The sequence below is a fragment of the Corythoichthys intestinalis genome, chromosome 3 (genome assembly GCF_030265065.1).
Source record: "Corythoichthys intestinalis isolate RoL2023-P3 chromosome 3, ASM3026506v1, whole genome shotgun sequence".
NCBI classification, from domain to species: domain Eukaryota; kingdom Metazoa; phylum Chordata; class Actinopteri; order Syngnathiformes; family Syngnathidae; genus Corythoichthys; species Corythoichthys intestinalis.
In genome coordinates this window covers 18,722,778-18,749,578 of record NC_080397.1, presented here as the reverse complement: position 1 = coordinate 18,749,578, position 26,801 = coordinate 18,722,778, and the positions used below count along the sequence as shown (strand labels likewise).

The window sequence follows — 26,801 nt, the reverse complement described above, 5'->3', positions numbered from 1 at the left end:
GTGTCAGTTTTACATTAAACTACAACTGGGAGTGACAAATACAATAACCAGCCTTTCACACTCATTTGGAGAACTGAGCGAGCGAGAAAGAATTTAAAAACGTATGTGTTTTGATCTTTTAGGAAGGGTATGAATACACTATAAAAAGTCATTTTATAGGCTCTTTATTCTTACCTATTAAAGGTGGTTCTGAATTGTATCCTTCACAACAAACAGGCATTCACTGTACATTGATTTCAGTCATTACGCTAAAACTGGATAGATTCCTCATTGCAATCCTATTCCAGCAAAAGGACAATTAGAGCCAATATTATAGGGGAACTGCTTCTCTTGCATGCAACTGACCGGCTCAGTTGTTTATTGGAATACAATAATTACAGCTAAGTCTAAGTAGAGCAATTGGCCACTAAGGGGGTGGGCGGGCAGTCTGATCATGATGCCCTTTAGCTTTAGTAAATCCCTCAGAGGGTGTTTAGGGGGTAAAGGGAAGAGGTCAATATTGGGACAGCGTCACAAGAAGAACACCCCTATCTCTTCCGGCGCTTGTGTGACAGGGGTCAGCGGCAGGTAAGCCCTCATTGCTGGCGGTTGTTTATTCTCAGGCGCCGAGGCAGTGGCGCCCCGGCACGAGCGCCTTAAAAAAGAAAGAAGCGTGTGCGTACGTGCAGGACGAAGATAGCGTGGGAAAGAAGACAGACGGGAATGTCATCCACCCGCTTATCATTCACGTGCCTCACCTATTAGTATTCGCCTCGCTGTAAACACCCATGGTGAGTCCTTTGCGCTTAGATAAACATCTCCAGTGGTCAACTGTTAGTGCAAAGTCACACTTTAGCTTTGGGGTATTGTTGTGGGACAGCAGTGGGTAACTTTTGGCACTTTAGGGTAAAACATACACTTGTTATGTAAATACGCATGTGCGAAAGAGAATTGTTTGTCGCCTTTGGGCTCAGGCAAAGCAGTTTGGCTTCTGGCGTGGAAACAGATGTTGATCAACCTGCACAGAGAGCCTCTGTTCAGTCTTAAAGAGACATGTGTTTTTTTGATGCTATTTAAAACAGTTACCAGGTGTTTTAGTAACTATATCTCTGACATGATTTCATAAAAAAATCCCAGAGGATCGAGAATTGTAAGAACAGTTTAGAAAGTATTTGTCCTGCTGAAATTAACCCAAATACCGCTGGTCCAATGGAAAGCACAAATTTCATTGCCAGCGACAACTTGGGCTGAGTTAGGTAAGAAATGTGACTACACGTGTGGGTACTGACAAAGACATCAGACTGGCCTGCCCGTTGTACTATAATAAATACAAGTGTATATATCTTAATTTTGCTCTTAAGACATCTACCTTTTTGTAAAATATTGGACACATTTAACAAACATGATGCCACCATCACATCGATATGGTTACCATGGTACCAAATAAGTGCCACTTATCAGGAGCTACTTCTATTTTGTGCATCCAATAAAATTCAGTGCAGCTCTGCCTTCCTTGGCTTGGACATTATGGAAAATGTTTCTTGTTGCCATTATTGAGACAACAAACTCTTCACAATGACAAGCTCCTGTTTATACAACACTGACAGGGAAAGAGTGGTTGCCTCATGAAGCACTATATATTTTTAAATCAATCTCTGAATAGTCAAGACTCCCGTTTCCATACCAGTGTCATACTGAGAAGAATAACGTTGCTCTAGCATGATTATAGAGTAACTCAACCTCCAATATCTGATGTCATGTTGCACTTCTTTAAAAAACAAATTAGTGAAGGCCAAAGTAGCAGGAAAGTAGTGCACTCCATTTTCAATCAGTTGATTCAAGATATTAATGACAACACCAAATTATTTTCTTTACACTAACAATTAATCACCCCTAAGCTCATCCATAGTGAGTGAGTGGATTTTTTTGGCCTTTTGTGGCTTTTTGTTAGGGAGTGTTTTACTGGTTACCGTTTCACAACTTGTAGTTTCACTTGTATGCACTGTGCAGAGTGCAATATTAAAAAGGAACAAAAGCTACCGTACTTATTGCTTGTATTGTAACGATAAGATTTTTACAATTGTAAGTAAGAATGTGAAAATGTAGCATGAATCTGTGCAATTTAACAGAAAGCTGACAGTTCGATGCAATCTGATCAGTACATTTTTTGAGGAAATTAAGAGACCGGGTTCAGCCTTTAAACAAAAACATACAATTACCATAGATTGAACACTTCACTGCAGTAAGCACACCAATTCGTGCTTATTTCAGCAGCCCATCGGTGCAAAGAGGAATTCATTAAAAAAAAGAAGGGGGGAAAAACATGGCCATCAGATAGGAGAATGCTGAGTGCTGCATTCCCTTGTTATTATTGCCCAATCGAAGGCCAGCGTGGCAATAAAAGTCATTAAATGAAATAGGAAAAAAATAGCTTTTAATAGGCCGCTGTCATTGTGGATTTAGTAGGACCTTCCTGCTGGCCTGCCTGCCTTGTTCACTCCTTCCTTACAGGGAGGAGCGTGGAACGAAGAGGAGAACCAGTGGATTCCTAGACAGTCTAGCAGCTGACGCAAGGCGAGCTGCCACAGTCTGGGAGCGGAGACAAGTGGAGTGGGAAAAGGGGCGGGTGAAGGGGGACCGGGAAGCAACTCACGCAGGAGCTTTATTACTTTAGCTGGTTTATTTCAACAGGGGACACACACACACCCACACACACAGTGATTTGGCGGATTGAAAATGCGTTAGTGTGAAGGGTAATTTTGAAAAGCAACATCTTAAGTGTGCTGCAGAGGCCAGAATGGCTTTGGTGATTTAAGGAGAAAACGGCAATGTCTGAGGCTGGCAATAGGAATCAAGGAAGAGGCTCGAGAAGAGGAGGGCTGGAAAGATTGGAAATAGGGCAGAGACATTTGGACTTAGTTTATGGCAGAAGGACTGTCCATTGATGTGGCTCGGGGAAAAGAAAAGTTAAGGCTGGGTGTGGAAAACAGAACTTGGAGGAAGAGGGGATGCATGTTTTTTCGGAAGCAAGGGTAATGGTTGTGGGGCTATGACAAATCCACACAGATCGGGACCGTCTGGTGTGCAGGGGACTTAAACAGGCCACTGTAAAGAGAAACATTTGAGAACTTACTCATTTCTGATGCTTTTCCCGACAGAAACAACATAACATTTTTTTTTAATCTAATCACATATTGAAGCAATTCTGTTTTCAGTATTCAATGGACATGTGCACGTACACACCCCGCCATGTACACACACGCAAATTAGCATTTTCAAAACGGTCAGCAAAATAATCAGGACATTGGAAGATGATATTAGGAAGAATTGCCACATTTGAGAGGGCAAACACACCAAAACACAATACTTTGCAAGGCAATTTCTTAGCAATGCTGTAATAACGATATAGAACTTGTTTGTTATTAAGTAGAGTAGGGCTGCAGCTATCGAATATTTTAGTAATCGAGTAATCGATTGAAAATTCTATCGATTAATCGAGTAATCTGATAAAACAAATATATTTTTAGGTGAAGAGCAATTATAAATATACATGAGAAAACAAGACATTTCATCTAATCTTGAACCATTTTCAGTCAATCAATGTCTTTATTTTTGATGTATATTGTTGAAAACAGCCAACAATTGCATCTCAGATGTAACTAGAATTTAAAAAAAAAAAAAATACTAATTCACAAAAATATATATACAGTATATATACACATATACCTAAAAATGCCGTTACGCTTGATAACACACATCACTTAAAAGTTAGGATTTTTCCCCCACGTGTTTCAATTGAATTTCTATTTGTGTCAAGCCATTTATATGTTCTATTTAAGTTACTAAGTAAGTTAGTCTAAACTGTAAGTCCTGATAGGATTTTGAGTTTTTGCAGTGTTCAAAATAAATGTATGATACAGGCTGTATTGGAGCACATTACGGACCAGTGCTACTTGGTGTTTTATCCAGCAATGACTACTGAGCTAAAATTGATAGTTAGCATCATTGAGTTTTTATTTGACACCCTCATCACTCCACAACGCTATGTTATGTTAAAGCCTGTATGTAAGACACGTTAGCCACGCATCGAAAGTGGTCATAATTAATAGAAACCTAGCCCTCCGCAGGGCTAACGTTAAGTGAGCTAGTGACATTAACGTTAATCTTATTTATTAGCGCTTAGCGCTCTACTGCTTTAAGATGGCGGCTGTTTACTAACGCTGCACAGACGCGGCCGAGTCTGTCATTTCGCATCTAGTTCAACATACATGTGATCTGTATGAGACTCATCTGTCAGACGCTACCTGCTACCAACGAAGCATCGTGCGGGCTAGTATTTAGCAACGTCGGCGTCATTTGTAGCGGCTTTAGTAAGTTTTTTTTTTTTTTTTTGCTTCTTCCTCTACGCACGTGACATCAGCGCGTTGTCCCGCATTAAAAGTAGTCCGAGCAAAACGTGATGCTTAGAGCTGTCAAAATAAACGATTACTCGAGGTGAATAAAATTACTCGGATCATTTTTTAAACTCGAGTTACTCGAGTTGCTCGGGTATTCGTTTCAGCTCTAAAGTAGAGCACATACCTCTACCAAGGTTGAAAGGCTACCAAAATAGAAAACAGTAAGAACAAAATAATTGCTATACCGCTACATCCTGGTTTATAGAAGATGACCACCAGAATGCCACCATACTTCAATTTGCAGCTTTTCCACAGCACAGTTACAGTGCCTTGCAAAAGTATTCGGCCCCCTTGAACCTTGCAACCTTTTGCCACATTTCACGCTTCAAACATAAAGATATAAAATTTTAATTTTTTGTCAAGAATCAACAACAAGTGGGACACAATCGTGAAGTGGAACAAAATTTATTGGATAATTTAAACTTTTTTAACAAATAAAAAACTGAAAAGTGGGGCGTGCAATATTATTCGGCCCCCTTGCGTTAATACTTTGTAGCGCCACCTTTTGCTCCAATTACAGCTGCAAGTCGCTTGGGGTATGTTTCTATCAGTTTTGCACATCGAGAAACTGACGTTCTTGCCCATTCTTCCTTGCAAAACAGCTCGAGCTCAGTGAGGTTGGATGGAGAGTGTTTGTGAACAGCAGTCTTCAGCTCTTTCCACAGATTCTCGATTGGATTCAGGTCTGGACTTTGACTTGGCCATTCTGACACCTGGATACATTTATTTTTTAACCATTCCATTGTAGATTTGGCTTTATGTTTTGGATCATTGTCCTGTTGGAAGATAAATCTCCGTCCCAGTCTCAGGTCTTGTGCAGATACCAACAGGTTTTCTTCCAGAATGTTCCTGTATTTGGCTGCATCCATCTTCCCGTCAATTTTAACCATCTTCCCTGTCCCTGCTGAAGAAAAGCAGGCCCAAACCATGATGCTGCCACCACCATGTTTGACAGTGGGGATGGTGTGTTCAGGGTGATGAGCTGTGTTGCTTTTACGCCAAACATATCGTTTTGCATTGTGGCCAAAAAGTTCAATTTTGGTTTCATCTGACCAGAGCACCTTCTTCCACATGTTTGGTGTGTCTCCCAGGTGGCTTGTGGCAAACTTTAAACGAGACTTTTTATGGATATCTTTGAGAAATGGCTTTCTTCTTGCCACTCTTCCATAAAGGCCAGATTTGTGCAGTGTACGACTGATTGTTGTCCTATGGACAGACTCTCCCACCTCAGCTGTAGATCTCTGCAGTTCATCCAGAGTGATCATGGGCCTCTTGGCTGCATCTCTGATCAGTTTTCTCCTTGTTTGAGAAGAAAGTTTGGAAGGACGGCCGGGTCTTGGTAGATTTGCAGTGGTCTGATGCTCCTTCCATTTCAATATGATGGCTTGCACAGTGCTCCTTGAGATGTTTAAAGCTTGGGAAATCTTTTTGTATCCAAATCCGGCTTTAAACTTCTCCACAACAGTATCTCGGACCTGCCTGGTGCGTTCCTTGGTTTTCATAATGCTCTCTGCACTTTAAACAGAACCCTGAGACTATCACAGAGCAGGTGCATTTATACGGAGACTTGATTACACAGAGGTGGATTCTATTTATCATCATCGGTCATTTAGGACAACATTGGATCATTCAGAGATCCTCACTGAACTTCTGGAGTGAGTTTGCTGCACTGAAAGTAAAGGGGCCGAATAATATTGCACGCCCCACTTTTCAGTTTTTTATTTGTTAAAAAAGTTTAAATTATCCAAAAAATGTTGTTCCACTTCACGATTGTGTCCCACTTGTTGTTGATTCTTGACAAAAAAATTAAATTTCATATCTTTATGTTTGAAGCCTGAAATGTGGCGAAAGGTTGCAAGATTCAAGGGGGCCGAATACTTTTGCAAGGCACTGTACTTGTGTTTGCCTCCCACACTTTTATAAAGTACTGCAAGAAAATAAGATGATCGGGCTGTAATGAATGCATCACTGGGTATCAAACGCTAATACAAAGGCAATGACAGAGAATGATGGGGGTTTTTTTTTCAGCATGAGGCTCTTCTTTTTACTAGCCGAGACTGATGGCAGCAAGGATTCTGATACATGCAGACAGGTGGAGAATGGAGTAGAATACGGCAGATCCCAAACCTCAGTTCTAAATTTTTGCTGTGAATCATAACGCTCCACACTTTCATACTGTATAGGCTAAAATGTGTGTATAGCACTAGCGCAATGCTATGCTAACATGTCCTTCTGTCTTCGACTGGGAATGTCAGACAAACAACAAGCAAGTGAGAGAGAGCTAAAGTTTTTCCCTGAAGACAGTCTTTCACATGAATGCAGCCGCTGCCCCCTTGCTGTCCCTCATGGACAGCCAGATGTTTACACTCGCTCCAGGCTCATCCATGTTTCCATGACGATACAAACCCAGGATTAGTCACAACGGCTGGGGGTAGACCCACATTCCGGGATTTTGGCTCACCTTTGAGGCTGTGAGAGGGTTATTGTGTAAAGGCTGAAAAGCATTCGTTTTTATCATTCTGCCAATTTTCACCAATGAAAGGCATTTAAACTTCAACAGAGACATAACATTCAGAACACTGGGTGATTGTTTTCCATATTCTGAACAATTTTCCAAAACCCCCTCCAAAAAAATCAAGTAAATCAGCATCAAACAAAAAACTTCCACATCTTTTGTATCTGAAATTGTTCAGCTAATTCATAAAATTTATTTTCCACATTCTAAGAATTCCAGCATTTCCAGATTCTTTACTTATTCATAGCATTTAGATTTCAGACTGTTCAGTTCACAAGAGAACATCTTGGGGACTGTTACCAATCCACAAATTCATCAACTGTACTATCCATCCATTTCCGACAAGAGTAATTTCAGCTGAAGAAGGTGTGCATCCCCCCTTGACTGGTCCCTAGTCAATTTCAACAATTTTACAATGAAATACACAAATTACAGAATATTGAACATACAGTAGTTATCAACACTTTGTACATTTGCTCAATGATTCAATCCATTCCAACTTCAAATTGTCAAAGACTGTACAATATACCAGCATGTCCAAGACAGTGATACAAAATCACTGAGATCCATAACATATTTTGGGTGTTTCCACTTTTGCAGTTTGCGGAATAGTGATCCTTTCTACCAGAAAAGTTCTGCTGCTGTTTATTTTTCAGTCCTAGAAAATATGTCATGAATTTGTATTCTTGGTTTGTCATTCTGATTCAACTCCTTTTACCGATGTTGTATGGCAGGAGTGTCAAACTCATTTTTGTGGGGGCCAGGGGCCACATTGTACCAAGGGTAGTTACAGTTTCCCATGAAGGGCCATCATAACTGCGAACCAATATGATCCCCTCACATTATTACAAAGGCAAGAAATTGAATGATATCCTTTAAAATCGGAAGTTGTTTGTTCCACAACTTGGGAATTGTAAAAGACTTGTAACAAAAAGCGCTTGCAATACCTTAATGTTTCTAAAAGTGACAACAATCTGCAATTTTGGTATTTCAGCAGGAAATAAATTTGATGCACGTGATTTCCTTTGCAGGCCAGATCTGGCCCCTGACCCTTGAGTTTAACACCTGTGTTTTAGGAGTTCGCCTAGACTTTGCTTCAATATTGGTTTCAAGGTAAATACTGCATGTATTGTAATGAAATCAGAAATAGCAACACTATTCAGGATATCATGTAAATTATTCACACTTCCCAAATGCCACAATCCTTCTAATAAAATGATACAATGACAAAATATTTTACATAATGACCTTCTCCTTCCACATTTCTTAAGTAATTCAAAGTATTCACCAAATCAATTAATTCTACAGCAAATCAGAGCATTCATCTTTTTTACCTACACATACAATAGAATTTCTACAGATATTGCATTGTCTAGTTCTTAGTTGTTGTTGTACCTTTCCCATATGCACAAATTGCACAGAAGACCCGATAGGACTCAACAGCCTTTCATTTAGAAAAGTTGAAATACTTTCTTCACGAGGGACCAATGAAATAGGAAGGGGGCAATCCCCCAAACTTCTGAATCATATTGTGTCAGCATCTTGTTAAGCTGGCCCATGAATGCTGCACATGTGGGCTCCTTTTTGACAGGCTTAGGAATAGCAGACAACGACAAGACAAAGGAGTAGAAGAACACGACGACAATGAAGATGATCCGACATGGAGATCTACCCACACTTCAAGGCACTCACACACACAACAAAAGACCACCTCAGCCTGACAGTGTCGAGCCATCGACATGCTTGTGCGAGATTTATGCATAATCACATCATAAAACCTGCACCTTTGAGGACAATGGTTGAAAAGTCAAGCCGCCGCCTTAAAGAAAATATCAAGTTATACAGTATCCTCTTTGTCAGTATCAAAGTTCTGACTTATGTTTCTAAATGCAGTACAGTGATCAGTGGCTACTTTGCGCTCCAAACTTCATGCGCCCAGACCATTGCCGATTTTTCCGGAAGTCCTATGTTCACACCGGTGAGGAGCCTTTAAAGCACCGTAAAAAAAATCAAGTATTTCACCTGAAAGTGCGAATTTCCTCCTCTCTATTTATTTGGCACCGACAGACCACAGAAACCCGGAATTATGTTCGTTTGAATTTCATGGTGGGAAATATGTTTTCTCCACTAGAGGGCACTCATGCTCTTTGGACAGGTGAGGTTTCATTTCTGTTGATTTTTCTAGTCGGAATTTTATTATTTTTGTACATTTCTTTGGCATAATATGGTCATGTAATAGGTGATAGTACAGTATAATTACAACAGTTCATATAGATAACATTCTGCTGAGAAAAAAATTATACTATAGCTTCAAAAAAAAATCAGACATTTTAATCGGTTATTCACAAAGTTACTTGAGTATTCTTTGCACCAAATACTTTTTTTACTTGTATTAAGAGTTAATTTTTTGGATGATTACATTTACCTGTAGATGAAGTAATATTATTTTGAAGTACCGCCATTCGAGTAAAATTTTTAGCTAGTCTACCCACCTCTGTTTTGGACAGTAATCATTGTTATTTTGCAGGAGTGTTTACCACTTATGCTCTTCCTGCACAGACAATGGATGGGTGGATAAACTTCCAGTTTCTCATCAAAAGTTGTGAGAACCACACCTTTTGATGAGAATGAAGATTGACCTCCTTTAATTTAGGGGCCATGATAAGGAAACAATTATTTATACAAGTGGGAAAATGAGTATTTGAGTTGAAATTTTTTTTTTTTTTTATATTACTGTACGTCTAAAATCCGTACCAATTCAAACCCAACACTTCTTGGCTGTGAAGCAGTTGTGCTAACCACTAGGTTGGAAAGATTAATAAAAAGATTACTATTTTCATTTCTGACGTCTAACAACTATACATTTAGATTGGATATGTGTTTAGGAAGTGTCTTTAATTCAACATCTAGCAAAGAGATGACAAATTTTAGCCTTACCTGTATATCAAATCAGTCTACATTTACCACTAAAGTAGTAACATAAAAAAAAAGAAAAAAAAGGAAGGAAACTGTAAACAGGGAATACTGGGAATAGAAAACAGGGAATCCCCTGCCTGGCATTCACTGTACTTGTCTGTCTGTCATGATACAACACAAAAGAGAAAACGAAGGAGAGCAGTTAATGACGCAGAACCCTAATTAAGAATCTCCCGAGCGAGAACAAATTAACCCAAGTTACGAGTTGAGACACACGCGCACATACGTAATCAGTTGAACCAGGTCGGGAGGACATTCCACACTCAAACAAGCACCATTGCTGCCATGTCATATTTCATTTTTTATTAAAGCAACATGGTCCAGACGGGCACTTTATATTAGTCTAATTTTAACAATTAAAAAAAAAAAAAGCCTCATCCAGTGTGCCCAGTCATTCAGATTTGGGCCATCCGCTTGATAAAAATGACACGCCTTTTTCCATGCGAGGAATTAGCCTAACAAGGGAGAGAGGCAGCAGGCGGCCTAATGACATTGCGGGGAGCGACATATGCCAGGCATCACTATGTCTGTCACTCCTTGGGGACATTACGGTAACAGGATAGTAAGGAGGAAACGGTGTAGTGTGTGTGTGTGTCTCTCAACATGTGTGTGTGTTACCTCCAGGCGTAAAGCCTTGGAGACAGACAGACGGGGGTGGGCTGCGAAGAAGAAATACAGGCATGAGGGGTCAGCAGGAGGAGGACAGTGGATGAATGAAAAAAGAGGGGATGAACTTGACCCAGTCTGAAGGACTAAAAACAGGAAGGAGGGTAATGAAGTGGAAACATGCTTTGTCATGCCTAACCAAAGCCATAGGATTAGACTTCTATAATTAGAGGATGGGGGCATCTCAATGCTAGACTTCCTTTAGGCCACGATGATGCTGCTAGGGTTAAATTACACAAGGAGGCAGGGGGTTTGTCGAGGTGCGTGAAACAGAAGCTATGAAGAGATGGATGTTTTTCAGAACACTTTGGAATAGATAGTACACACTGTTAGGGATTGAACTTTGTCCATGACATTCAGTCAGGGTACATTCATAGTTTCATACATCAACAACGTGGTAAATACAGAGAAGCTGAAATGACCAAGACCACTGTAATGTGAACTCCAGTTAGCGATACGTGCACCAACAAGGTATAGGCCTTCTGCTCGTTTAAATGTTTTCAAAACTGTCAGTACATGCAAATTCACACCCATTGTTAATAAAATCAGTGAGGGTACCACAGAATAGTATCAAAATACACATTTTAGACAAATTATAAATATATTTGAGTACAAACTAAAAAAATGCAGCCATAAATGTGCACAGTGGTTTATTTTGTTAACTATGGGCTTTTCAGGTAGTTCAGGTACCATATGACAATGTCTGTGTCTGGACGTAAGATGTGGCTGACTGCAGCTCATTGCTTTCAATAAAGGGCTGAAAGATGCATGGGTTACTGTCTCTCTTGCCTCACATGTAAGTGCATTACATTAAGTAGACAGTAAAAACACAGTAAATTAAACAAAAAACAACAACAACTGCCATCAAGTTGAACAGCAGATTTCCACCACATAGCGATGATTCCAGTGGCAGACAAAATGGCCCGCCCCACAAATCTGCAATATGGAAGGGTCCCAAACGAACTGGGGAACACTGTAAAGTATAATAATAAAATTGCAAATAGCACAGTTGCTGGTTTAATAATTTAAGTCTTCTGGATTTCTGCAGCTTCTTCTTTAATTTCTAAGCTTTTAGCCAGCAAAGCATACATGAAGAAGCTCTTAAGAGCACAGGTAGCCCACCTGACATATTCATCACTGCCTGCACAGAGCGCTGGACCGTCGGCTAACGCTTCCGTATGAATATTTATCTGAAGAGAGCTGGCATTGGAACAGATGAGCTCGCACAGGGGGGAGCGAGTGAGCTATCCATCTCACTCGCCTTCGCTGCTCACCATCCGTTACTTTTCTCCAGCAATCACCATTTCAGTACTCCCCCAACCACCCACCCCCGGGCTTTCCTGATATCACCCCGTCTATTCCTTTCCCCCTAAAGTGGCCCACCACTACTAGCCTCCTCTTCTTCTATTCAATCCCTCCAGCAGGCTGATATATGTATGCTAAAGGATGGATGGAGAGAGGAAGGGGGGAGGAAAAAGTGTGTGATTAATGTCTTTGAGAAAAAGATAAATAATCACAGGAGACTGGGGGCTGGTAGTTGGCCTTAGGGGAACAAATATGGAGAGTTTTATGGCTGGGGGAGGAGACGGAGGAGGAGAGGAGTACGGCGACAGCAGATTCATTCAAGTATATTAGCCTACCCCTCCCTCCCACACACAGACACACACACACAATAACCTCAGCATCTATTCTATTGCGCTACTGTCTTTCATCATCAACAATGAATCCCATTCCTATGACAGCACACGCACACACACGCGGATAAACACTTTTTTTCCAGGCCACTGTATATATGTGTGTGATGGGCCAATACATGTGCTGTGTGATGTGGCTGACAGCCCCCTCCACCACTCCCCCTCTCTCTTTCTCTACCCCATGCTGCCCTGCTTTTAAGCCCTCATCCTCCAGTGGCTGCCTGTCCCCTGGAGTAGATTGCATCTTTTATTTATCATTTTTTTCCTCCTCCTTGGCTTTATTTCTTTTCTACCACCAACCACACTACACTGCCCCTCCCGCTGCAAAAAAGAAAAAAAAACTGGAGCGAAAATTGCAATCAGCATAACACGCCGTCGTCCTCCTGCTGTGTGCTCGCCTGTCATCCTCGCCTCTGTTGTGAGCGGATGAGACTGACAGCCCGTGCAGACGAGGACACAAACACATGCGCAGACCACCACCCCCTATCCCCCTCTTCCTCACACTCATACACGCGCACCCTCCCCACACACACACTACAATACAAGGACAGGCATAGAGAACAGTTATACAATTAAGTGATTGTTGAGAACGATTCAGAATGTGCAGAATTGGTTGAGAATGAAAGATGTCTTGAAACAATCGAGAGAAAAAAACGGAGGGCTCTACTTGGTGGATAATGTCACCTTTGGGCAGCAGGCATCCCGTCCATCCACACAGATTGGGGTGGAAACAGGAGTTCAAAACATTCAGGGATGGGCATCGGTCTAGGTTGAACTATTACACAATAATTTTTGCTTACAAAGAAGGGCCCAGAGAAGTTATTGCTTCGTTGACTAAGCTCTCCTTCCCATTGTTGACATTATGACACAAATCCTCACGGACTAGCGTTAAAGTTGGAGTTCAGAATAATCAACATTCAAACAATTCAAAGCTAAGGATGGATATTTTACTAAAGGTCCTTGGTCAAATAGTGGGGAAGTTAATGATCAATTAATCCATTACTTACATGTTTAATACATACAATATGTCCCAAACTCTCATTTTCCAACCATAATCACATTGAGCAGAATTGTGCTATTTGTTAGTTGATAATTACAACCTTACAAACAGACATAAACCTACATCAGACATTAATATTGAAGATAGGATACTGCCTAGTGTGCATTAAGGCTTCACTTTATATGAATTTACATTTGGCGTGCATATGTTTATGTTGAAAAATAGCAAAAATGTGTATGATTATTAGGGTTGGGCATCGAGCATCGATGGGACCCGATTCTAACACTCCGATGCTCCCGGAACCGTATGAATTTTTAACTTTCGATCCCATGTTTCGATGCCCTGACCTCCGAGCGGAAAAAAATTGCTGCCGAAAACCACAAAGAAGAAGCCAAAACAAGCATGTGTTTGTATATTGGAACTTGATTACAACCATGGAAACGGTGCAGCGGCGCTCAAGAGTTTGGCTCAACTATACAAAAAATATATGAGCAATCAAAGGTGGCTGCATGACCAATTAGATCAAACGCCTCCGGCTTCATTGAATACCAGTGCCGAGTGCCAAATGCATAGTTGAGTGCCACGTATTTGACACGCTGTGCCAGTCCTCGTCCTGTAACCATTCAGAACCAGGTAAGTAAAACAATAAACTACCTGTCGTCTGTTGCCCCTGCGACCCATCCCTGGATTAAGCGGCAGATAATCAATGAACGGATGGACGGACGGATGGAATAGTACGAGAATAAGTCGGGAGAGAGCTACGTTAAACATCATATGTATATAGAACTACATGTGAAATGACAGACTCGCCGGCGTTAGTAAACAGCTGCCATCTTAAAGCAGTAGACTTCTCAGTCTATATAGCCAATATAAGCGGCTACGTCGTCAAATTATAATCAATAGAAGAATTTATACTAATGCTTCAAGGTAGCTCCCAGCTAAGGTACATGAATGGCAACAGAAAATGTGTAAATGTTTTCTCCGTAAGCTTTTGAAAAATAAACATTTTTTGTGAAAGTGCACTCCTGTGGAAAAAAACTTCATCCATTCAAGTTCAAAGACTGATATTTCTAACTATATACAAGTTAAAAATAGCCCTGTGAGAAGTTCATAAAATATTAAGAATCATCGAGAATTTAAGACATTCATACAAACTATGCCATTTTTGTGCCCGGCCTTTTTTTGTGTGTGTGTGTGGGGGGGGGCTGCCTCTTAAAGGAATCAATCGAAAATCATCCGGAACCGGAATCAAAACGTGGAATCCGAATCGTTCAATTTCAAACGATGCCCAACCCTAATGATGACGCAACATTTTGCCATCACAGAGGTCCCAAAACTGGCCAAAATGCATCAGAGACGGACTTTCAGTGTGCTAGAAATAATCCTAGTAAAACATTATAAGCCGTATATATGTGTAATGTGCTCTTTGTAAATTTATTTCTATATTAATTTAAGGCAGTATGTGATGTACTTTTGAAAGTTTGGGTAAGAGACAACTACCCATCAATCCGGTTTTTATAGTGCTTTTTCTAATTATGGTTGAGCGTGAGCAGGAATCTATTTGAGAAAACAAAGATATAAACCCAGATCTCATGACTACCCCACTTTGCTGTCACTGTGCCATCAACAGTGACTTCAATACATTTTCTTTAACACTTGTCCTCATTACAGTCACTGATAAAATAGTCTATCCTAGCTGACTTTAAGCAGGAGGTTGCATACACCCAGTGAGCAAATATAGTATGGCGGATAACCATTCAGTTAAAATTATAGGCAATTTTGAGAGTTCCTTTGTTAACCTAATTTGTACGTTTTTAAAATGAGTAAGGAACTCAGAGTACCGAGACAAAGCCCACACAAAAATGCAAACACCTAGCTGAGATTTCAATGCATACCATTCACTGTGAGGCAGACATGCCAACATTAAGCCTGGGTCTCCAACTGGAAATCAATACTCATTAGCTGCCAATGACAGCAATAGACGTCCAATCCATTTAAAACGGGAGGACTCACAGTGAATGAATCTTTCAGTGCCAAAAATGGTGATGCAAAATGCATTTTGGACTGGTAGGCTAGCAGTGAATAACCACAGCTAGCACTGTCAGTCGAAATGGATTGAAACTCCATCGGCATTAGCTGTTTCAGTATTATTGATGATTGCATCCAATCATCTGCCTCTTTTCAACCTTCTGCTTTGAATTAAAATGAGTTTGTCAGTAATAGACTTCCAATCTATTTAAACTGGGAAAGGTGGCAGCAAATGAACATCTATTGCAGTCAGTAGCAGCCAGTGAGTTAATAGCAGCCCAAGATTTATTAAAATGTTGAAACGAATGGGAGACTGTCATTTTACAGTGCTCTGATAAAAATGCACACCTTTAGCTGTGTTCACATCAAAATTAAACTGTTGTGCTACGGCTGTCACCAAAACAAGTTTTGTGTGCACACAGACCTTACATCCCCAAAAGTTGAAGCATGGGAAACCAAGACACCTCCGGTTCACGTGATGAGAGTATTAAGCACTTGTCAGACATATACTGAGCTCCGGTTAAATCCCGGGATTTAAATGGGAAGCCCTTATGTCTAAAAGCAATTTCCCGGGTCGACTGACACAGCGATGACACAGACATTAACCTGGTCGCGTCCTAGTATAATGTTCGAGATTTACGCAGGACGCCGCATGTGTGAAAATAGCTGTTTAATTCCCGGGTCACAGCACGAAGGCTGATGACGTAAATATCATGGCGGGCTTTTCGTCATGTCCTCTTTCTTCGCAGTAGGACGAAAGCGGTAAAAAAACATCGCAATTTTCAACATGGCAACCTGGAAAGATAGCTAAATTAAACTGGAAACATAACAAAATTAAATTGCTACTAGATCTTAGAACCGAGGAAGACACTGTCCATCTTCTATCTTAGGAAATGTGTGGTTTATTTTGTTGCCGATGCCGACCAAAAATGGCATCATGTCCATGTAATAAAATTCCCATCCCCGCCCTCCCTGCACAGAGAGCGCCGAGTCGCCAACACGGGACAAGTCCGAAAGTGTCTAACCTGGGTACATCCCTGTACATCTCTCCATGTCTGAAAACCATGATACAGGTAAAGCCTGCGTCATTTTACTTGGGAATTTAGCCAGATGTAAGCCTTAAAGGTGCTTTAATGAGTAGACACTGTCCCGTGTTGGCTGGTGGAGTACTCTCGCGGCATGAGAAGACTATAGTCTCTTTTCAACACTGTCTGGCTTTCTTGTCTCACTATGGGTGCATGGAAGGGTGACAGGCGGCCTCCTGACCAGCGAGGTGCGCCTGACGTGACGTCGCCATTTTGACCAAATTGACCACGCCCTGGGATGTCGCGTGATTAATTTTCGCGCTGCAAAGAATATGACTTGGTCGATTTTTCTGCAACAGAAGCAGCCAATCATCTTTTCTCATTCATGTGACTTCAGCTGCCGAGCCAGAACCCTGCCTCAACATCCTACAGACAACATCATAAAGAGGTGCATTGTAATACTACGTGAATAAAGTCACAATATATCGAAATAAGAGTTGTAAAATTATGAGGAAAAAATGCAATGTTGATTGAGAAAGTCGTCATATTGTTTATTTTTACATTACATGAACCAAAAGTTGTTTGGATTTACAGGCTTAGACTTTGAGCGACGTATGGTCAGTATCAACATAAAACTTGATTTTGGCTAAATGCTACGAGGTTGAAATCGTAATATTACAAGGAAAAAGTGTCATATTGAAAGATTAAAGTCATGATATTGATTATTTTCCCATTACATGAATTGGAAAGTCGCGGATTTTGAGTTTTGGCCATGTAAGGTCTGTGTGAACATAAAACTGCTTTTGGCAAAGAGTGCAGCATGAACATTGCTTTTTCGCACGGCATTTTTACTATGGTGTGAATGTAGCAAAAGACAAAGAAAGAAAGAAAAAACAGGACTACGAGAATACTGTAAAGTCACAATATATTAGTCACAATATTACAATAATGAAGTCATACATTGTAATACTACGAGAAAAAAAGTCATAAAAATACGAGAAGCATGAATAAAGTAATATATTTTAAAATTAGGATCATTTTTTAAAATTCTAATGTTAGATTAAAAGTGTTGTGTTGCACCAGTAGAACAGGCAAACTTTGATATTCAAACCCTAGGACATAGGTTTGGTCTCAACGTTGGTAGAGACGATATTACCGTATTACACATAATGCAAACAATGATCCAAATGAGGGACGACTAGCTTGACTACGCTTTTCCTTGTGAAGGCCGGCCTGACTGCAGTAGTTTTGCAGGTTAGCAAGTTTAATGTTATGTTAACGCTGATGCAGGTTGGACTTTCAGGAGCAAAATTATTGGTTTTCCCCCCACTTCAACAACATTGATGTCTTTTTACATGACTAACAGTGGCTGCTGCTGGCCGAAAAAAAAAGTCTAATATCTCTCCTCCCTGAAGGGGGCAGAGGAGGCGGCATGTTGTCGACATGAATTTGTCGGGATGTGTGAGTATGTGTGTGTGTGTGTCTTCGTGGTGGGACGGGGGCTTCAAGTCATCAGCCAACCAAACGTTCGTTTTGAGGTGGGGAAAAAAATGGACCGGCACATTCAGCAAGTGAAAAGGGATAAATGTAAGTCTGAACATAATGAAAATAATTCACTTAATAATGGTAGGGTCTATTCTATCGTTACAGCAAATGGGAAGAAATATATAACTGAACTCTTTATATAATGCAAATAAGGTTTTTTAAAAGTTGGTGGGGACAATTTGAGCACCCTGAAAAGTTGGTAGTGTTATGTCGCGACTCCTTACCGTCCCTATGCAAACCTACGCCCTTGTTCAAACCAGAACTTCACAACAATGAAGCAGACATGCTAACCACTAGTCCCGTGTGCTGTCTAGTAACTAATAACAATTACTTTATCCTTAATTCAGTAGTCAAATGAGTCCCAAAACCTCAGCCCTGGAGCATGAGTGTCCAATATAAGTCGACTAGTGGGGAATCTGGTAAACAGGCCATTCACACAGAAGAGTGGCTGAGGAGAGGAGATGACTGGAGAGCTGGCTGCCTGTCTGACTGTTCCATGGCTAGTATTGTGCACTGCACATTCTCCAAACCCACAAGAGCTCCAGCCATCTCTGCACACAGATTGTTTGGAGGCATAGCAAGCCGAGAAGGAGGAGGAGGAGGAAGAAGATCATGCATAAAATCTTGTTTGAGGGATGCGTTCAGAATCAGATGAACCAGGGGAGGGTAATGGGATTAGAATCCTGAACGACTTCCAAGGGTGTGGAGTGGGATTGACAGCGCTGAGTCCAAATACGCTTGGTGAAATAGGATGAGGGTGAAAAAAGGCGAAAGAAAGGAGGCTGCTTAGCCCACATTCCCCACTCCCTCGTAATAAAACTAGGTGAATCATTTGCATCCAGGAGCCACATACGTCCTGGCATTGACAGAGCGCGTGAGAGAGAAAGGCTGTTTGGCAACCAAAATAGAAGCACTGTGGCTTTAAGCGCCCCAGCCCTCCCACCCTTCTTTTCTAAATATCGTCTATTTAGCCTTTGAAAAGATAAAGGGGGGCTTTTGTCTTTGAGACGGTTGCTGCTGGCCGGGGGGAGAGCTACAATGGCAGAAAAAATAGGAACAAAGTGCTATATAAGCTTCCAATGAGGAGGGGAGAGCTAGGGGCTAAGGAGAAGTGGGCTACTATTACGTGGAAATACCCGGCATTGTTTACACAAGCATAGGAAAGGGGGGGGAGTGTGGTACTGGGTGTTGATTGGCACTCACCGACTTGCAGGACGTTGTCCACCCAGCCTCCCTCAAGCAGAGTGACACCTCGGAGGAACGGCAGCTGGGTCTCGTCGTTATTGTCCCCGCTAGTTCCACTCTCCTCGGTCCCGGCGTTGAACGACGAGTACATGCAGATCTCCTTTTCGCTCCTCGGGAACGACCAGTATACGATCCGACGCTGGACGGGCTCCGGAATCCGCTCGAAGCGCTCCTCCACCCGTTGGAAGGGCCACTTCTCGGCCACTCGGCGAGCCGCGATGTCGAGCAACGACTCCGGGTTCTGCGCTTTGCCGCTCTGCCCCGCGGCGGAGCCCGAACCGCCGCCGCCGCCACACAGGACTCCTCCAGCCCGCTGCCTACACGCCGGGTTGTAGCCGGGCCGGCAGCAGAGCCGCTTGGCTGGAGGCTGCTGGACTCGCTCGGCCATGTTCGCACCGCTTCCGACCTGCCTCGCCGAGCCTCTTCGATCATATAAACCGGATAAGGAAGAGAGAAGGGCACTCTCACGCCGATTGTTCGCCCTACATGGAAAAGCGAGCCTTATATGGCGATGTGGGCGTGGCCGGGATGTTGTCATCGAGCCTTTGTGTGCAGTGGGCGTGGCCTCTGTGAAGAGGGTGAGGGAGGGGGTCTGCTATAAAAGGAAGCGGAGGCGGAATTCCCGAACGTCGGCAAATCCTTTGTAAAAACCGTCGGGGCGCGCGAGGGCGGGGCTCCGACGGCCGACTGGGCCTTTTGAAGTTTTGCCTTCTTGTTGGGAGTTTAAAGGCGGGGGCTTAATCCAGAAGCGGCCTCGGCAGCTCCTAGCGGGACAAAAGGGGGGCGAGAAAGCCTACTTCTTTCCTCCCTTTTCATTTTTTTCCTCCTCCAGTAGAGTTGCAGTAACAACATAACACTTGTTTTTTGAGGCCTCTCCCATCCCCAAAAGTAGATTTTTTAGCTCTTAAAAACACAAGAAACGGCATGATATTAATTAGTGAGGTTTACATATAAATGAACATCAACATTTTCAATGGTTGGGTTTGCACTCTCTGTGTCTTCAATATTTAATCAATGTGATTTAAGGATCTACTCATTGCCTGCCATTAAAGGGAACCTCAGACTTAAGGAGTTGTAGGCTCTAATAAGCCACAATTGTTCTTTTTTTTTTTTTTTTTTTACTAAAATATGTCATTAGAAACAAAATATTGCCATTGATTTAAAAATCTATATTTAGTACATATGTTGACCTACGGAGGGCGCCATATTTTATGGACGCTCGGGGTGATGACGTAGATTGGCACTGTCACTCGACGAATAGGGAATAGGACGTACTACGTCATTGTTTGGACGCGCCTCCATGCTGGTAATATCCTTTACTTCCGGTCCGGCAGACTCAACGGAGATTGTAACGTGTGGTAGTGCTAAGCTAATTCCTTTGGTGTATTAGAAAGAAATTCTGGGTGTGTATTACTGTGTTACCGGCTGCAACAGCGTCTCCCACTGACGACAAAAAAGGGCAGGGAAAACTGGACTCACTTTTCACCGTTTTCCTGCATGGAGGACCAAATATCAGATCACGAAGGCACGACGGATGGCTTGGGTCGCAGCAGTTCGTCGGGAAAGCATTTCTTTTGATCATATTTCAGCTGGAATGAGAGTGTGTTCCCGTCATCTCTACTCTTGTAAATTGAACGATTTATCCACTGTTTTGGTTTCAATACGTTTTTTTGTTTTTTTTTGTACTGTTGTGTAAATCTGCATCGGTAGCAATGCTCACTACTACTTGTTGTGTTCCTAGGTAAGCCTGAATATGAAATGCTGACAACACATCCCGACTGGTCACCGTCTCTCTTCTTTGATTATTTGACATAGAAATTTGTTCCATTTGTCTTGTCGGACTCAAACAAGCCTCTGCAGCAGACGCCATCTGGGTCTGCCCTTCTTGTCAATGGACTGCGGGCTTTTAACTTGTGAAAATGCAAGAACTTTAATGCACATATTTATTCTGCCTGGCTATTGAACTAAGGCCAGTGATTTTTTTTTTTTTAACCACTTTGACAAAGACACGTTTCATTGTAATATTGTATATATTCTATTATTATTATTATTATTATTATTATTTATAATATATTCTTGTTTGCACTAATGTTGACTTTAGACTGTCAATTCAAAATAGTGTTGGAAAAGTTGCAATACCTAAAATAGAAATGCAAGAACTGTAATGTACATATTTATACACCTTTATTTACCTAAGGCCACTGAATTTTTTTCTAACTGCTTTGAAAAGGACAGGTTTTGTTGTGATCTTGTATTTATATAGTATATAGCTTTTTATAATTTATTATAATATTTGCTGCCCCCTGTCAGAGTGTGGGCCATTTTGCACTGAAAGGATTTTAAGCTGTCAGTTCAAATATTGTGTTGGAGAATTTGCAATACTTAAAATGGAAATGCAAGAACTTTAAAGCACATATTTATTCTGTCTGGCAATTTACCCAAGGCCAGTAAATAGTTTTTTTTTTAACTGCTTTGACAAAGACACGTTTATTGTAATCTTGTATTTGTATATTACTTATAATTTATATAATATTTGCTGCCCCTGTCAGAGGGTGGCCCTTGTTTGCACTAATTTAAAGATTGAACTGTCAGTTCAAATATTGTATTGGAGAAATTGCATTACTTGAAATAAATCTATTGCAACTTATCAGTCCCAACTCTTGTCTACAACACTGTCCAAACATTGTCAATGCGTATTCCATATAGAATAACAAAATTAAATCACCTGACTTTGTAATTATTTCACCTGTTTATTATGAAGAGCTGAAGTAAACAACAAGCAGTTAACAGTTTGTCAAGAACTTGTTCAAGTCATGTTTTTGTATTTACATTTTATTGACTTTTCACAACACTTGGGCTCATGTTTGTAAGAGCACAGCACACAGAAGTTTCAGCGTGCACTCTTCGCCTTTCCAACCTCTTATAATCCTCTGATGTGGTGCGCTTGACCTCAGAATAACTCAAGAAGAGAGACTGTGTCACGGTGACCAATCGGGATGTGTTGTCAGCATTTCATATGCAGGTTTACCTAGGAACACAACAGGTAGAAGTGAGCATTGCTATCGATGCAGATTTACACAACGGTAAAAAAAAAAACAAAAACGTATTGAAACCAAAACTGGATAAATCGTTCAACTTACAAGAGTAGAGATGACGGGAACACACTCTCATTCCAGCAGAAATATGATCAAAAGAAATGCTTTTCCGACGAACCGCTGCGACCCAAGCCATCCGTCGTGCCTTCGTGATCTGATATTTGGTCCTCCATGCAGGAAAACGGTGAAAAGTGAGTCCAATTTTCCTTCCCCTTTTTTGTCGTGGGTGGGAGACGCTGTTGCACCCGGTAACACAACAATACACACCCATAATTTCTTTCTAATACACCGAAGGAATCAGCTTAGCACTACCACACGTTACAATCCCCGTTGAAGTCTGCCGGACCGGAAGTAAAGGATATTGCCAGCATGGAGGCGTGTCCAAACAATGACGTAGTACGTCCCATTCCCTATACTACAGGTATTCTGCCAAAATTTTCTACATCAGCGAAATGTATACACGAGGCAAATTTGACACCCAAAGTACTACCTTGCGCTTTAAAGTTGTTTTGTTTAGATGCATATAGGCAGAACGTACTAAAAAAATGCCTTAAGAAAAATACTTAGGCTAAATGTAGTTGTATCAAATAAGGACGGTTTAAATACGCTACGTGACTAATGTGGCCGATAGATCAACACTGCTTACAAGAAAACACAATGGTTAAAAATATGAATACATGCAAAAAGTATTTTTAAGGCAATGAAAAGATAATAAAAAAATAAATAAACTAGATAAACTAAATAAAAACAAAAACAGTGAGTACTTGCCGCTTTTAACCGATGTGCGCATGCGTGCGGATGCTTGTGCAAGCTTACTGAGCACTGTGTTGGCCGTTTCGCCGCGTAGGAAGGAATTGCCGAACACTGGGTTACTGCAATTCCTTCTATGCGGCGAAACATCCAACACATGCGCTTCATCGGTTAAAGGCGGCGAGCACATACTATTTGTGTTTTTATTGAGTCTTTTATTACCTTTCCGTTGCCTCAAAATACTTTCTGCATGTGTTTCCTTCTCATACTTTTAAGCATTGTGTTGTGGTAGCTTTAAAGCAGATTGTTGATCTGTTGACCACATTAGTCACGTAGCATATTTAAACCACCCTTATTTGATATGACTATGTTTAAGTATTTTCTTTAAGCATCTTTTGTATGTTCTGTCTGTATGCATCTAAACAGAACAAGCTGAAAGCGCACGGTAGTACTTTGGGTGTCAAATTCGCCTCTTGTAGAACGTTAGACCGGTGTAGCACATTTTGGCAGAACACAGTTTTTTTTTTCCTACTCTCGTCATATCTCATTCAGTCTTTCCTGTTCATTTTTTTCCTACTCTCGTCATATCTCATTCAGTCTTTCCTGTTCATTTTGCTTTTTCTGCTCGTTTTGTGAACTATCGACAGTGCTGTCATACTCATTAATGTTCTTCTCGAGTTCAAATTGAAAAGGTTGAACAGATGACATGTTTATGTCGCCAGAGTCATACTCTGGAAGCCTGGCAGTGTAACCATGTGACGTCACCGCCCTGCGACGTCAACAACAATGGCAACCTACTATTTGGACTAATTTTACAAATTGTATAAAAACGAAAACATCAAGAGGGGTTTCAATATGAAATAATTTTAACTAATAATATTGTTATCTTTTAAGAACTACAAGTCTTTCTTTTTGTGAATCCTCTTAACAATAATAGACATCCAATTCATTTAAACTGTGAGGAATGGCTGTGAATCATCATCTTTCACTGCCATTGGCAGCTCTAGATGTCCGATCCATATTGACTTGGAGCCACAAAAAATGGAGTGGACGTCTTGCACCATCAATAGCAGCCTCCCCCTCTTAATACTACCACTATCATATCAATGAAATACAAAAATGCAATGTAATAGTATGCCAAGACGACATGTACATCATTCAGAATTAACCTTTAAAATGGCATAAACAGGTGGGCAAGTGATAGCATTTCTGCATCACAGTTCTGAGATGAGGGGTTCTATCCCAGCCTTCCTTTTTGGAGTTTGCATGTTCTCCCTGTGCCAGTGTGGACTTTCTCCGGGTACACCAGTTTCCTCCTTCATCTCAAATACATGCATGGTAGGCTGATTGAACACTCCGAATTGTCCCTAATTATGAGTGTGTGCATGAATTAGGGTCTCTGCAGGTTTGAACAAGCCAAATTTAAGACTTTCAAAGACTTTTTTTAAGACGATAATGAAAACAGTTTAGACCCAGTTCACATCGATACTGGCAAAAAACATACAGAAGACTTGCAAGAAAATGACCGGACAGCACAGGTAGTTCCGCTCTGTAGTTACACTCTAGCGTCCACAAAATTCAAAACATTTAAAAGCGAGACTGAAGTTCATGCAAGTTCTAAATAAAAGTAACGTGAATAAATTTTTGAGACCTTTTGTGAGATTTTAGGAGAATCTTAGACATATTAAGGCAGTGGTCTCCAAACTATTACAAATAGGGCCAAAGTGAGCGCAGGATTTCATTCCAACAAAACAAGACAGCACCTATGCACCAATGTGGTGTCTTACCATTGTAACCAGTTGACTGCAGTCAGGTGCTGCTTGTTTTAGCAGAAACTTAATAGGTTAAACTGTCGGTACTCGATCGGTTGGAACAAAAACCAGGACCCATAGTGGCCCTTGAGGACTGGTTTGGAGACCCCTGTTCTAAGGCTTTAAATTCTAATTAAGGGATTTAAGACTTTTTTTTTTTAGATTTTTTTAAGGCCCCACTGATACCCTGATGAATGGTTGTTTGTCTCGTTGTGCCCACCGAGTAGCTGGCAACCAATTCAGGGTGTACCCTGCCTACTGCCCATAATTAGGTAGGATAGGCTCCAGCACCCCAGTGACCCTCGGGAGAATAGGCAGAATGGAAGATGAATGAATGAATAGCATAGACATAAAACACTCATAATAGAAAATGTCAAGTGACACCTTGTCTTACAAGTTCATTTATTCTGTGACCAAGCTCGTAACTGCATTTAAACATGCAGTACATAAAATGGCAATAGTTTTAGTAAAATGTGGGTGAGTTCCAGTGAGTGGTGAGAATACTCAAACGCAACCCACAGACCAGCTCCAAAAATCTGAAGGAAGACGTTGCTGCAGAATGCAGATGGTGTTATTGTGCATCGTTCAACTACTCGTCAAATTTTTGCACAAGAAGATGCTATATGGGAGAGTAATTTGGACGAAGCCTTTTCTGCACACTTACCACAGAGTCGCCTGAGGTATGCTAAAGCACATTTGGACAAGCCAGCTTCATTTTGGAATAATGTACTGTGGACTGATGAAACTAAAATAGGATTTATTTGGACATAACAACAGGCGGTATGCATGAAGCATGCAAAATTCCAAGACAAACACTTGCTACATACAGTCAAATTTGGTTGTGGTTCCATCATGCTGTGTGTAGCTAGCGCAGTTGCTAGCAATCTTATTAAAAGTTAAAGCTCGCATGGACACCAGTCAGTATCAGCAGATTCTTGAGAACAATGTTCAGGATAGCAATAAAATTACTTTACAAGAATATTTATAATAATAAGTTGACAATGAGCGTTTTTTGTTTCCCATCATTCTAGAGGGGAATTCTAAATCAGCCTGCTTAGGCAATACTTTTCGCCAAGATCGTCATCCATTGAAAATGGTGCGCCTGCCGCTGTCGTGCCAATGTAGTTACCCCAGTCAAAAATTGTATCCCTTGGGCGGAGCCATATGGAGGTAGATTTGTGTCTTTATTATTTAATTTTTAAAAAAGTTGCTTCAATCAAAATATATATTTTCAACCGAAAAAAAAAATCGCTTCAATTAAAAAAAATGTGTTTGCAAAAACAAATTTGAAACTAAAAAAATGCATGTGAAAGCTATTTTTCTTCGATTTTTTTTTTTTTTTTTTTTTTGGGGGGGGGGGGGGGGGGGTTGGGGGGTTGAAGTTAAGTTTTTTTTTTTTTTTTTGATTGAAGCAACTTTTTTGATTGAAGTAATGTTGATTTGTGTTTGGGCCACATTTTGGCTGGGACATTTTTGTCTTTTTTTATTCAATAAAAAAAATATTTTCAAAGAGAAAAATCACTTCAATCAAAAAAAGAAAAATTTCAATCATAGAAAAAGTGTTTGAATGTGTAAAAATATTTGAGATTGAAAAATTTCCATTTGAACACTTTTCATTGAAAAAGTTTTTGTTGATTGAAGCAATTCTTTTTGTATTTGGGCCATATTATGGGTAGAACATTTGTGTCGAAATCATTCACTCCCCAAAAAAAGTTGCTTCAATTAAAAAAATATTTTCAATCAAAGAAAAAATTCATTTGAAAAATAAAATTGCCCTCCCCTAACATATATATACAGTATATATATTAATTATATGCAAAACAAATGATCTCTAAAGTGCTAGTCACATGATCTGTTCGAAAAACAATTTTGACCCATTATAGAAATATATTTTTTGTTCATTTCATTCATTTTTGTAGCAGTTTTGTTGCTTTACGACTTATATATATATAGGAAAGTCAGTTACATGCAATGACACTTTTTGACCACCAGGGGTGGCCTGGCCACCCCCTTAA

At 40.8% G+C, this 26,801-nt stretch overlaps 1 protein-coding gene across 1 annotated transcript in view; it reads right to left on the bottom strand.

Moving 5' to 3' along the window:
- Positions 1 to 19,598, bottom strand: part of LOC130914000 (zinc finger SWIM domain-containing protein 6-like) — a 120,727-nt gene extending 101,129 nt beyond the window's left edge. Inside the window, exon 1 of the mRNA XM_057833026.1 lies at positions 19,089 to 19,598. Coding sequence (XP_057689009.1) covers positions 19,089 to 19,518 — 430 coding nt within the window. The 5' untranslated portion in view covers positions 19,519 to 19,598. The remainder of the gene's footprint in view (positions 1 to 19,088) is intronic.
- Positions 19,599 to 26,801: the final 7,203 nt, after the last annotated feature.